Source organism: Oncorhynchus mykiss, chromosome 15 (assembly GCF_013265735.2).
Source record: "Oncorhynchus mykiss isolate Arlee chromosome 15, USDA_OmykA_1.1, whole genome shotgun sequence".
Taxonomy (NCBI): Eukaryota; Metazoa; Chordata; class Actinopteri; order Salmoniformes; family Salmonidae; genus Oncorhynchus; species Oncorhynchus mykiss.
The window spans coordinates 16,038,062-16,050,065 of NC_048579.1; the positions used below are offsets into that span (position 1 = coordinate 16,038,062).

General features: G+C 45.1%; 1 protein-coding gene across 1 annotated transcript in view; it reads right to left on the reverse strand.

Annotated features, from left to right (window-relative positions):
• Positions 1–580: 580 nt before the first annotated feature.
• The window catches only part of LOC110490931 (carboxypeptidase A6-like), a 40,954-nt gene continuing 29,530 nt past the window's right edge, over positions 581–12,004 (reverse strand). Inside the window, exons 6-11 of the mRNA XM_036943874.1 lie at positions 11,974–12,004; positions 7,221–7,331; positions 6,782–6,872; positions 3,423–3,625; positions 3,234–3,318; positions 581–3,048 (exon numbers count right to left, since the gene is read on the reverse strand). The exon at positions 11,974–12,004 is cut by the window's right edge and continues 74 nt beyond it. Coding sequence (XP_036799769.1) covers positions 2,819–3,048; positions 3,234–3,318; positions 3,423–3,625; positions 6,782–6,872; positions 7,221–7,331; positions 11,974–12,004 — 751 coding nt within the window. The 3' untranslated portion in view covers positions 581–2,818. The remainder of the gene's footprint in view (positions 3,049–3,233; positions 3,319–3,422; positions 3,626–6,781; positions 6,873–7,220; positions 7,332–11,973) is intronic.

The following is a 12,004-nucleotide window of genomic DNA, read 5'->3' on the forward strand; positions in this document are numbered from 1 at the left end:
CCTGTGCCGGTGGAAAAATATTTTGATGTGGGCGCCGTCCTCAAACAATCGCATGGCAGGTTTTCGCTGTAATATCTACTGTAAATCGGACAACACAGTTAGATTAACAAGAATTTAAGGTTGCAGCCAATATAAGACACATTTGTACCTAAATGTTTAATATCCATAATTTTGACAATTATTTATTTGAATTGCGCGCCCTCCAGTTTCACCAGAAGTTGTCCCGCTAGCGGGATGCCTATTCCTAAGTTAACGTTGTTTCCACATAATTTCAACCCCATAAATCGATGTGATGCATTGAATCCACGTGGAAAACTTATTGAATTTGCAAAAAGTCATCAACATAAGGGCATTTTGTATTTTTTCACCCAACGTTTAACATAAATCCAATAAATGACATGGTGACAATTTTTGTTGATTTCACGTTGCATTCACGTTAGTTGACAACTCAACCAAATGTAAATCAAAACTAGACGTTGAACTGATGTAAAAGTGTCCAGTGGGCTGTTACGTAAAACGATGCTATTGTAATGTTTGTAATGATAGTGATGTCAAAGAAAACATCCACGTGACAACCTCATAAAAAAGAAATAACATGTATTACATTTCAGTAAATGTCCTTTACACTTTCTATCAAAAGTAAACATTTTCCCTTGATAAAAAAAATATAAACTTATCCTTTACAGAATTATAAAAAGCGTTTAAAGTCCATTTCAAGGCACTTTGTTAAAGGGATAGTTCAACCAAAAAACAAAATTACACATGGGTTTACTTACCATGTAAGCAGCCCATGGGCAAGATATGACAGCAATCCATGCTTTGGTTTTGTTTACCTGGATACTGTTTCAAATGATAACTTTTCTGCATTTGTAGAAGAAATCCAATGCAAGCCAATTGTACCTATATAAGCATTTTACGTTAATGTCCAAATGATCCATAAGTAACTTCATTGAGTTACACAATACAGTTTTAGATACATAAAGTGCAAAAATTATAATACAGGTACTGTTGACTTGCATTGAATTTGCATTGGAACAGTGGCCAGCTAAACAAACTAAAGCATGATTTGCTGTCATACGTTGTCCATAGACTGCTTACAGGGCAAGGAAACCCATACGTAATTGTGTAGTTTGTGTGAACTATCCCTTCATTGATACTTTAGGCATCCTTGTTGTTTGTACCATATAAACACATTTTTAGGACCTTGTTCTACCACAATTCATGTAAAATGTCTTTAGAAGACATCTAGAGCAGTTAGCTCAGTGGTTTAGTGGGTGGAACATGCAGGTATACATACGGCTTATGCCCACATATTGCGTTTACTCACTTCTTAATTGCCATGATGCATATCAAAGTAGTGTAGTGGAGGTATATGCCATATCAATTAATAAGGCTGATGGAACAGATTAGAATGTTTAGCTTAAAATGTTCAAAAACGATTATTTCACATTTTAGGCTCAGCAATGTGCACATGGCGGTAGGCCTATGCGGGAAAACACTGTTCTAAAATGTGCACTGCACATGCAAGCAGTTTCAAGGACAGAGATGTAAATATCCTTTAGATATTTTGAAAGAGGGAAGATCTAAAGATGCAACAATAATTGTTATCATTTTTTAAAATTGTTATAATTATTATCATGGGTTGCTAATATGACTTGGACAATGCCTTTGGCTGCTAGACAATGAAAGAAATTTGAAAGAAAACCAGTATAAGTCTTCATAAAATAATTGCCTCCACATTTCTATGGTGGGATTTTGGCAATAAGCTACTTTGAAACATGCCTCATAATATGAGATAAAACATCCTGGTTTCAGACAATGAAGGAGCAGGAAAAATATAGCAATACTAATGATAGGCCTAATCGTCTTCTGGTAGATGGAAATGCTTTCCCAAAAACCTTCTAAATTAAGCATTAACTAGCTACAAAGTAGCCTATGCCTACCTGGCAGAATTATATCAGGATTATTTGCGTCAATCTAGTGGCCATTTGTTTTGCAAACTCAATCTCATGTCCTACAGAAACACAGCTAATCAAACAACAGTGCTTGGTGCCTGCAAATTATAGGGTAACTACACAAAAAACTCTAAATTTCTTAGATTGTTCCCTGACATCAAAAGTGGTCTCCGGATGTGGTTTAAACATTGTTATGGAGTTATAACATTCCATTTTGTTGTTTTTCTATTAAAAAAAACTGCCGTTGGCCAGCCTCATGTATCCATTTCAGTAGTAGGTCTACTATTAGCCTACTTGCACAGTACAGCTTGGGTTGGCCTGACTATGAAAGACCAATATGGGATTTATCATTTTAGGTCATTCAGAGTGTATGTCACTGTTTCTCATAGAATTCACCCGGCGGGCCGTTTGGGACATCTTTGGCAAAAGATAGAATATACCCACTTCTCCAGGCACGACTACACTACTGAGTTAGCTGATGGTGCTCCAGATAGTGAAGCTTTAATGGGTCAAAACTGCAAGTTCAAGAAAAAGACTCTGTGAAATGCAATATCAGTCTCTTGAAAATGGCATTCAAGTGCTTGCGTTCACCGTACACTGTAAACAGTCGAGTTGTTGATAGTACAAGGTGAAGATTTGATGTAATATGACATCTAAATAATTTTACATTTGAAACCAGTTTGAGGGCATTTTTAAGTAGCACTATAGCCTCTAACATACAGACATAAAATGGAGTGGTGACCACTCTTGGGTAAACATCAAGGCTTGCATGATATATGTTGCATTTTCCTTTTTGGCACAATAACCCACCACCCGTAGTTATTCTCTAGCAGATGCAGAGATACTGTAAATGTTTATATATCTCAGAGATATGGATATCTCTCCCTGTCCAGCTGATACATCCCTGTCTCACACTTCTTCAGTAGGCCTGATGAGATGGTCTTCACTGCTCTCATGGTCTCAGTACAGGTGGGGTTGATCAGAGCTTCAGGTAACAGGAAGCCAAAGTAGCCTGTGTCCCGCAGTTCAAAGGCAAAGGCATAAGGGATCCCGTTCCTATAGGCCCAGTCCATGGAGCTGCCTGAGCTGACATCTGTTGGCGTCAGAACAAACACAACAGTTTGGATTCATTGGGAGGGTTTTCCACAGGCAAACGTGTGTGCGGCAGGAATTCTTATCTTTTAACTGAAATATCATGAGCTAGATGTTTTCTGAGTGTTTTGCAGTCTGTTGCTGAAGTAAGTTAACGTCGGGAAGGAGACAGTGTGCATAACTCACACAGCGTGGTGGAGGCGGGTCCATATCTGTACCTCACTCCGTAGGCAGAGTACAGGGCAGTCACTGCATTGTGTGCAGCTGACTCCTGAAGGGGGGAATACATTACATTACAATCATTTATTCAATTCCAATGTGAGTTGCAACAACATTGATTCATTGACTGATTGTGGTCACAGATCTGTCTCTCACCACACAGTTGAAGTTAGGGATGGTGGCGTATTTATAGGAGTAGGGGTAGAGCAACATTTGGGCGTAGGCGTGGATGGAGACGTAGGCCTTGACACGCTTCTTGTGCTTCCGCAGGAACTTGGCCACTGCCTTGACCTCCGGCTCGGACTCAGGGAAGGGTCCGCAGTACGTGTCATCACAGGGGTGAGAGGATGCACCCTCCTCTGACAGGGAGAAACAACAACAGGGCAGGTACTGTTTGTTACTTACTATGGTCATACAGTATTAAGTGCTGTATATACATACAGAGAGGTTATACTAGTTTATACTGGAACTATACCAAGTACTTTATAACAGGGTTTTACTATGGTGTTAGTGTATGTTTCTGTGACCATTTTTTAATACATTTTATGCACAGAAAAGTCTGCTAGATGACAAAATTGTTCATGGTAAATGGGGGGTATAAAACACACCGGGGACATATTTTTAGTCCACACAGCCTGTTGACATTTTGTTCTCAATTCAATATGTTTTAGACATTTCTCTTCTCAAAAAACAGTCTTCTTTCACCTCTCCCTCTTTCATGTTATTTGTATATTCATAGCTACTTTGTGTCATTGATGCCTGTTTTCAATGTGGACGGAGATCTCTTCAGATGGACTACGCTGGCTACATATCTCTCTGTCTCTCTCAGATTATTTTTGCATATTCATGTATTCTAAGCAGAACTAAACCCTCCAACTACAGTACGCATGCCCATTAATTATGTAAATGAGTACTCCAAAAATAAACGTTAGAAGCACAACTTGGCATAACCTGCAGACAGACAAGAAAGAGCATGATCTAAGAGACTTGCCCATGAGCAAAAAGCAGCACCTCAAAACTCTGGGCCAAATTCATATTTGCATATGCAAATCCAACAGGGAATGAGCCATATCTATGTATAATACAAACAGTGTAAATGAACAATTTCCTAAATTAATTAACTGATTAAAATTAGACAGTAAATTACCCCTGGTATCATCCAACCTTGAAAGTCTATGATTGGTCTGCACAAAACACATAGCGGCTTCAGTAAGCCTTAACTTCTTGTGCCTATTGCCTATTCTCATAATTAGGGCCTCGTTCCTGGCTTTAGCGAGGAGCCAGAGTTCTTTTCTGGTCAGCTTTCAAAACTCAGAGCCTTATTTAAAATACAGATGTCTCTGAAGGTTAAATCAACAATACATACTGTAGTTTGGATTATTTGTCATTCCCCTCCCATTCTATGCTACAGTATAATGATCCATCTCAACACCAAGCTGAGGCCTATCATTATCATGTCGTTTTCATAGGTCTTGGCCCCCATAATGAATACTCTGTGTAGACCAAGGCAGGTGTTTTACACAGCGTGTGTTTTAACAACTTGTTCCCACAGGTCCCCAGCCAGTACGCATCTACATACGCCTGGCAATTAGTTATACACAGAGCAAAGAAGGGTTTGTTACCCAGGAAAATGTGAAAGTGGCACAAGGTAAAGGACAAGGCAGTGGATCTTGTACTGTATTCTAGCCTGCCTTTACAGTAGCTGGATAATCTAATGTAGCAGGTTTGACTTAAGGGCCTAGAGTTTTCCTGTTTCTGTCTCGTGGTCAGGAAAAACAGGCCTATAGCCATATCTACTGCTGTCACACCCTGATCTGTTTCACCTGTCCTAGTGATTGTCTCCACCCCCTCCAGGTGTCGCTTATTTTCCCCAGTGTATTTATCCCTGTGTTTCCTGTCTCTCTGTGCCAGTGTATTTATCCCTGTGTTTCCTGTCTCTCTGTGCCAATGTATTTATCCCTGTGTTTCCTGTCTCTCTGTACCAGTGTATTTATCCCTGTGTTTCCTGTCTCTCTGTGCCAGTGTATTTATCCCTGTGTTTCCTGTCTCTCTGTGCCAATGTATTTTTCTCTGTGTTTCCTGTCTCTCTGTACCAGTGTATTTATCCCTGTGTTTCCTGTCTCTCTGTGCCAATGTATTTATCCCTGTGTTTCCTGTCTCTCTGTGCCAATGTATTTATCCCTGTGTTTCCTGTTTCTCTGTGCCAGTGTATTTATCCCTGTGTTTCCTGTTTCTCTGTGCCAGTTCATCTTGTATGTCTTTCAAGTCAATCAGCGTGTTTCCCCATAATCCTGCTATTCTTTTTTTGCTAGTCTTCCCGATTTTGACCCTTGCCTGTTTTTCTGGACTCCGTACCCGCCTGCCTGACCATTCTGCCTGCCCAGACCTCGAGCCTGCCTGCCACTCTGTACCTCCTGGACTCTGAACTGGTTTTGACCTTTTGCCTGTCCACGATCATTCTCTTGCCTACCCTTTGGATTGAATAATACATATCAAAGACTCCTGTGTCTGGATCTGACCTTGTGTTCTTATAGCTGCATTATAGTCTCACGTGTGAGAATATATATATTTTTATTTTACCTTTATTTAACTAGGCAAGTCAGTTAAGAACAAATTCTTATTTTCAATAACAGGGGCAGAACGACAGATTTGTACCTTGTCAGCTCGGGGGCTTGAACTTGAAACCTTCCGGTTACTAGTCCAATGTGTCCCCCCCTATATCTTAAACACCAACCACTCACTGGGTACAGATGCCACTTCAACTTCAATTTTTGATTTGCATTTGGTTGAGAAAAAAAGACAAAATTCCCTTACGTTGGGGACTTTCTGATTACTTTTAGAAATTCCAAACAGTTTTCCACGTTGTTTCAATGTTATCAGATGATAATTTTTTTGTTGAAATTACGTGGAAACAACGTTGATGCAACCAGTTTTTTTTCCAGTGGGCAGTGTCTCATACAGACCTTGGAGATTATCAGTATCACATGCTCTGTCTATCCCCCCCCCTGTCTCCCCCTGACTCCCCCCCTCTCTTCCCCTCTCTCTCTCCCCTCTCTCTCTCCCCTCTCTTTCCCCCTCTCTCTTCCCCCCTTTCTTTCCCCCCTCTTTCCCCTCTCTTTTCCCCCTCTCTTCCCACCTCTCACTCCCCTCTCTTCCCCCTCTCACTCCCCCCTCTCCCCCCAGCTCTTTTCTTGCTGTAATTATCTATTCTTTCTTATTTAAGATTCCAAGTATCACACATAAAACCAGCCTCCCTCCCTGAGTGATGAATAGCAGACACCCACCAGAAGACCCCCCCCCCCCCCCCCCCCTCTCAGCACCACCAAAATCATATCAAACAGGGGGGGGTGCCGTCACCACACAAACATTTAATCCACAGCTTACACTAATTAAGCAGACAGAGCACCAGGAGACATCTCCCAACAGCAGGGGAAGGAAAGCAGGGGGAAGGGAGGACAAACACACACACACACACACACAGACAGACACACTCCAAGGATACATTAAAAACTCACCACACCACTTGACTTTCCAGTTCCTGTTGGCGTCAACACCTCTGCAGTGATACTTGACGTTTTTGGACCGGGTTTTCCTCCAGAAACGATCCTGGTGGGGAAATAATGAACACTGTCACTGACTCAAAGTAGCTATGAATATACTAATAACATGTCACCTTAAATACACATGTTGGGTCAAATGTTAGCTAGGTGAGAGAGAAAGAGAGAGAGCAAGCCAGACAGAGAGGGCGCGAGAGAGAGAGGGGGGGAGAGAGAGAGTGAGAGAGGGGGAGAGGGAGAGAGAGGAGGAGAGGGAAAGAGAGAGAGAGAGGGGGAGAGGGAAAGAGAGAGAGGGAGAGAGAGAGAGGGAGAGAGGGGGAGAGGGAGAAAGAGGAGGAGAGGGAAAGAGAGAGAGAGAGGGGGAGAGGGAAAGAGACACAGAGAGAGTTGTAGCTACTGTAGTCCAGCTGAAGATGTATCCATCCACGTTGAAGACAGGCATGATGTAGAAGTTGAGTTGGTTCATCAGTCGTCTCATCACAGAGTCATGCTGGTAGGAATGCAGAGCCTACAACAACAACAGGCTTATATGAACACGACAGGTAAGTTCACAATGAACCATAGGCTATATCTCTTCTTGCACCTGTTTTATTTCACCAGTTACAATACTTTCTAGTTGGTGAATAATAAATCATGATTAATACTCCTAAGAAGTCTGTAAGTCTGAGGGTGGCAGAGGATCCACCAGTGATATCACACACCTGCGACTGAGCAGTACAACTGCTATAGAGGGCTACTAGAAAACCCTCATCATCCTCATCATCGTTCTACAACTGCACCATCGAGAGCATCCTGACCAGTTGCATCACCGCCTGGTATGGCAACTGCTCGGCATCCGACAGTAAGGCGCTACAGAGGGTAGCGCGTACGACCCAATACATCACCGGGGCCAAGCTTCCTGCCATCCAGGACCTATGTACATGTACTAGGCTGTGTCAGAGGAAGGCCCAAAAAATTGTCAAAGACTCCAGTCAACCAATTCATTGATTGTTCTCTCTGCTACCGCACGGCAAGCTGTACCTGAGCACCAAGTCCAGGTCCAAAAGACTCCTTAATAGCTTCTACCCCCAAGCCATAAGACTCCTGACCAATTCATGAAATGGACTATTTACATTGACCCCCTCCTCCCTTTGTTTTTACACTGCTGCTACTCGCTGTTTGTTATCTTTGCATAGTCACATTACCCCTTCCTATATATGCAAATTACCTTGACCAACCGGTACCCTCTGTATATAGCCTCATTATTGTTACTTAATCCTATTGTTTAAAAAATATATATAATTTAACCAGGTAATTTGACTGAGAACACATTCTCATTTACAGCAACAACCTGGGGAATAGTTACAGGGGAGACGAGGGGGGATGAATGAGCCTATTATAAACTGGGGATGATTAGGTGATCATGATGGTTTGAGGAACAGCTTGGGAATTTAGCCAGGACACCAGGGTTAACACACCTACTCTTACGATAAGGGCCATGGGATCTTTACTGACCACAGAGAGTCAGGACACCTGTTTAACGTCCTATCTGAAAGACAGCACTCTACACAGGGCAATGTCCCAAATCACTGCCCTGGGGTATAGGGATATTTTTTTTTAGACCAGAGGAAAAGGTGCCTCCTACTGGCCCTCCAACACCCTTTCCAGCAGCATCTGGTCTCCCACCCAGGACCAACCCTGCTTCAGAAGCCAGCCAGCAGTGGGATGCAGGTGGTATGCTGCTGGTCTCCCATCCAGGACCAACCCTGCTTCAGAAGCCAGCCAGCAGTGGGATGCAGGGTGGTATGCTGCTGGTCTCCCATCCAGGACCAACCCTGCTTCAGAAGCCAGCCAGCAGTGGGATGCAGGGTGGTATGCTGCTGGTCTCCCATCCAGGACCAACCCTGCTTCAGAAGCCAGCCAGCAGTGGGATGCAGGGTGGTATGCTGCTGGTCTCCCATCCAGGACCAACCCTGCTCCAGAAGCCAGCCAGCAGTGGGATGCAGGGTGGTATGCTGCTGGTCTCCCATCCAGGACCAACCCTGCTTCAGAAGCCAGCCAGTAGTGGGATGCAGGGTGGTATGCTGCTGGTCTCCCATCCAGGACCAACCCTGCTTCAGAAGCCAGCCAGCAGTGGGATGCAAGGTGGTATGCTGCTGGTCCCCCATCCAGGACCAACCCTGCTCCAGAAGCCAGCCAGCAGTGGGATGCAGGGTGGTATGCTGCTGGTCTCCCATCCAGGACCAACCCTGCTTCAGAAGCCAGCCAGCAGTGGGATGCAGGGTGGTATGCTGCTGGTCTCCCATCCAGGACCAACCCTGCTTCAGAAGCCAGCCAGCAGTGGGATGCAGGGTGGTATGCTGCTGGTCTCCCATCCAGGACCAACCCTGCTTCAGAAGCCAGCCAGCAGTGGGATGCAGGGTGGTATGCTGCTGGTCTCCCATCCAGGACCAACCCTGCTTCAGAAGCCAGCCAGCAGTGGGATGCAGGGTGGTATGCTGCTGCATTGTGTTACCTTTATACATTTTTTACTTAAGTATATTTAGCAAATATTTTCTTAACTCTATTTCGTTGGTTAAGGGCTTGTAAGTAAGCATTTCACGGCAAGGTCTACAACTGTTGTTTTTGGCGCATGTGACAAATCCAATTGGATTTGTTTTGATCAGGAGTGTGTTAATGCCTTTTCCCCAGGCAGGTTCCAGTGGAGGATTGGAGAAAGCAGATTGTTGGTGGGGCAATACCTGCTCAGTAATCAGGCTCAGGCCAAGGTTAATCTGACTTTGTAGAGAGATGGAGCTCTGCCCCCCACTGGCCAAAATGAGACATTACTATTATTGACCTAAACAGCACAGTGATCTGCTCCATTATAAAAGTATGTTCTTGTACAAACTCTTGAAGTTTCTCAATACTGTCCTAGTACACACTCATCTGGAGTTGCATAAACCCCCCTGCTAGACATGTACACGGCTTGCTATGATCTAACAATGTTATAGTAAAGCTCTGACATTTCAGGGTGGTTTGGGTTGATTTGCGGGGACTTAATTGTGTGTGACGCATTACTCTCCCTGCTCTCTGTCAAAATGGTTGTAATGGTTCCAAACTGAGAGAGGGTCCAGAGCAAAAGTAGAGAGATGTGTGTATGTGTGCCAGCAGCATGCCACCTTGCATCCAAATGCTGGCTTGCCTCTGAAGATAAGCAGGGTGGGTCCTGGATGGGAGACCAGATGGTGTTGGAGGGTCAGTAGGGGGCACTCTTCTCTCTAGTGTAAGGAGAACCCAGGGCAGTGAAGGGGACATTGCCCTGTGTAAGGTGCCTTCTTTCGGATGGGACGTTAAACGGGTGTCCTGTCTCTCTGTGGTCATTAAAAATGGTACTTATTGTAAGAGTAGGGTTGTTAACCCTGGTGTCCTGGCTAAATTACCAACATGGCCACCTAATCATCCCCCGAATTGGCATATATCACTCCTTACTTCTCCGTGTGGTGAGTGTTCTGGCATAGAAATGGTTGCTGTGCATCACCCAGGTGGATGCTATTATGGAGTTAAGTTTAAGGTTAGAATTAGGGTTGGGTTAGGCTTAGGGGAAATAGGATTTTGAATGGGGATAAATTGACCTACAGCAGCAGAGACAAGCAGCACCAGAGACAGACAGCGGCAGAGACAGGCAGCACCAGAAACAGGCAGCAGCAGAGACAGGCAGCACCAGAGACCAACAGCACCAGAAACAAACAGCACCAGAGACAGACAGCAGCAGAGAGGCAGCACCAGAGAGGGGCAGCACCAGAGACAGACAGCACCAGAGAGGGGCAGCACCAGACAGGCAGCACCAGAGACAGACAGCACCAGAGACCGGCAGCACCAGAGACCGACAGCAGCGGAGACCAACAGCACCAGAAACAGACAGCAGCAGAGACAGGCAGCACCAGAGACAGGCAGCACCAGAGACAGACAGCACCAGAGACAGACAGCACCAGAGACAGACAGCAGCAGAGACAGGCAGCACCAGAGACAGACAGCACCAGAGACAGACAGCAGCGGAGACCGACAGCACCAGAAACAGACAGCAGCAGAGACAGACAGCACCAGAGACAGACAGCACCAGAGACAGACAGCACCAGAGACAGACAGCACCAGAGACAGACAGCAGCAGAGACAGACAGCACCAGAGACAGACAGCACCAGAGACAGGCAGCACCAGAGACAGACAGCACCAGAGACAGGCAGCACCAGAGAGGCAGCACCAGAGACAGACAGCACCAGAGACAGACAGCACCAGAGACAGGCAGCACCAGAGACAGACAGCAGCAGAGACAGACAGCACCAGAGACAGACAGCACCAGAGACAGGCAGCACCAGAGACAGACAGCACCAGAGACAGGCAGCACCAGAGAGGCAGCACCAGAGACAGACAGCACCAGAGACAGACAGCACCAGAGACAGGCAGCACCAGAGACAGACAGCAGCAGAGACAGACAGCACCAGAGACAGACAGCACCAGAGACAGACAGCACCAGAGACAGACAGCAGCAGAGACAGACAGCACCAGAGACAGACAGCACCAGAGACAGACAGCAGCAGAGACAGGCAGCACCAGAGACAGACAGCACCAGAGACAGGCAGCACCAGAGACAGGTAGCACCAGAGACAGACAGCAGCAGGCTGCAGCCTCCCCAGCTATTATTAATATAATAATAATATGTGACAATTAGCAGACGATTTTATTCAAAGTGACTTACAGTCATCCGTGCATACATTTTTACGTATGGGTGGTCCCGGGAATCGAACCCACTATCCTGGCATTGTGAACTTCATGCTTTACCAAATTCGAGGCGTTCAACAACCAAAGTGGTGCTTAGCTTATTTTAGGTTGTGAAACAGCTCACATGTGGACTTATTTGACTGCAGTGCAACACATGATTAAAGGTTAACACTGTGATTTACAGTAAGGAAGTAAGAGGTGCACAACTCCAGGTCTCTAGGACCACAGTCCTGCTGGCTTCTCCTCTTGGCACTTTACTAATCAATGCATGTTGTTGTTGAGCTGGAGAGTCCACACACACCTGGCTCTCCCAGGACGAAATCTCTTATAAGAAAGCAAGGTAGAAAAACAGCAGAGCTGACACTGCTGCCCTAAAGGACTGGAGTTGTCAAGGCAGGACAAAGGAACGTACCTCTTTGACAAACCACTGGCAGAAGGCTGGT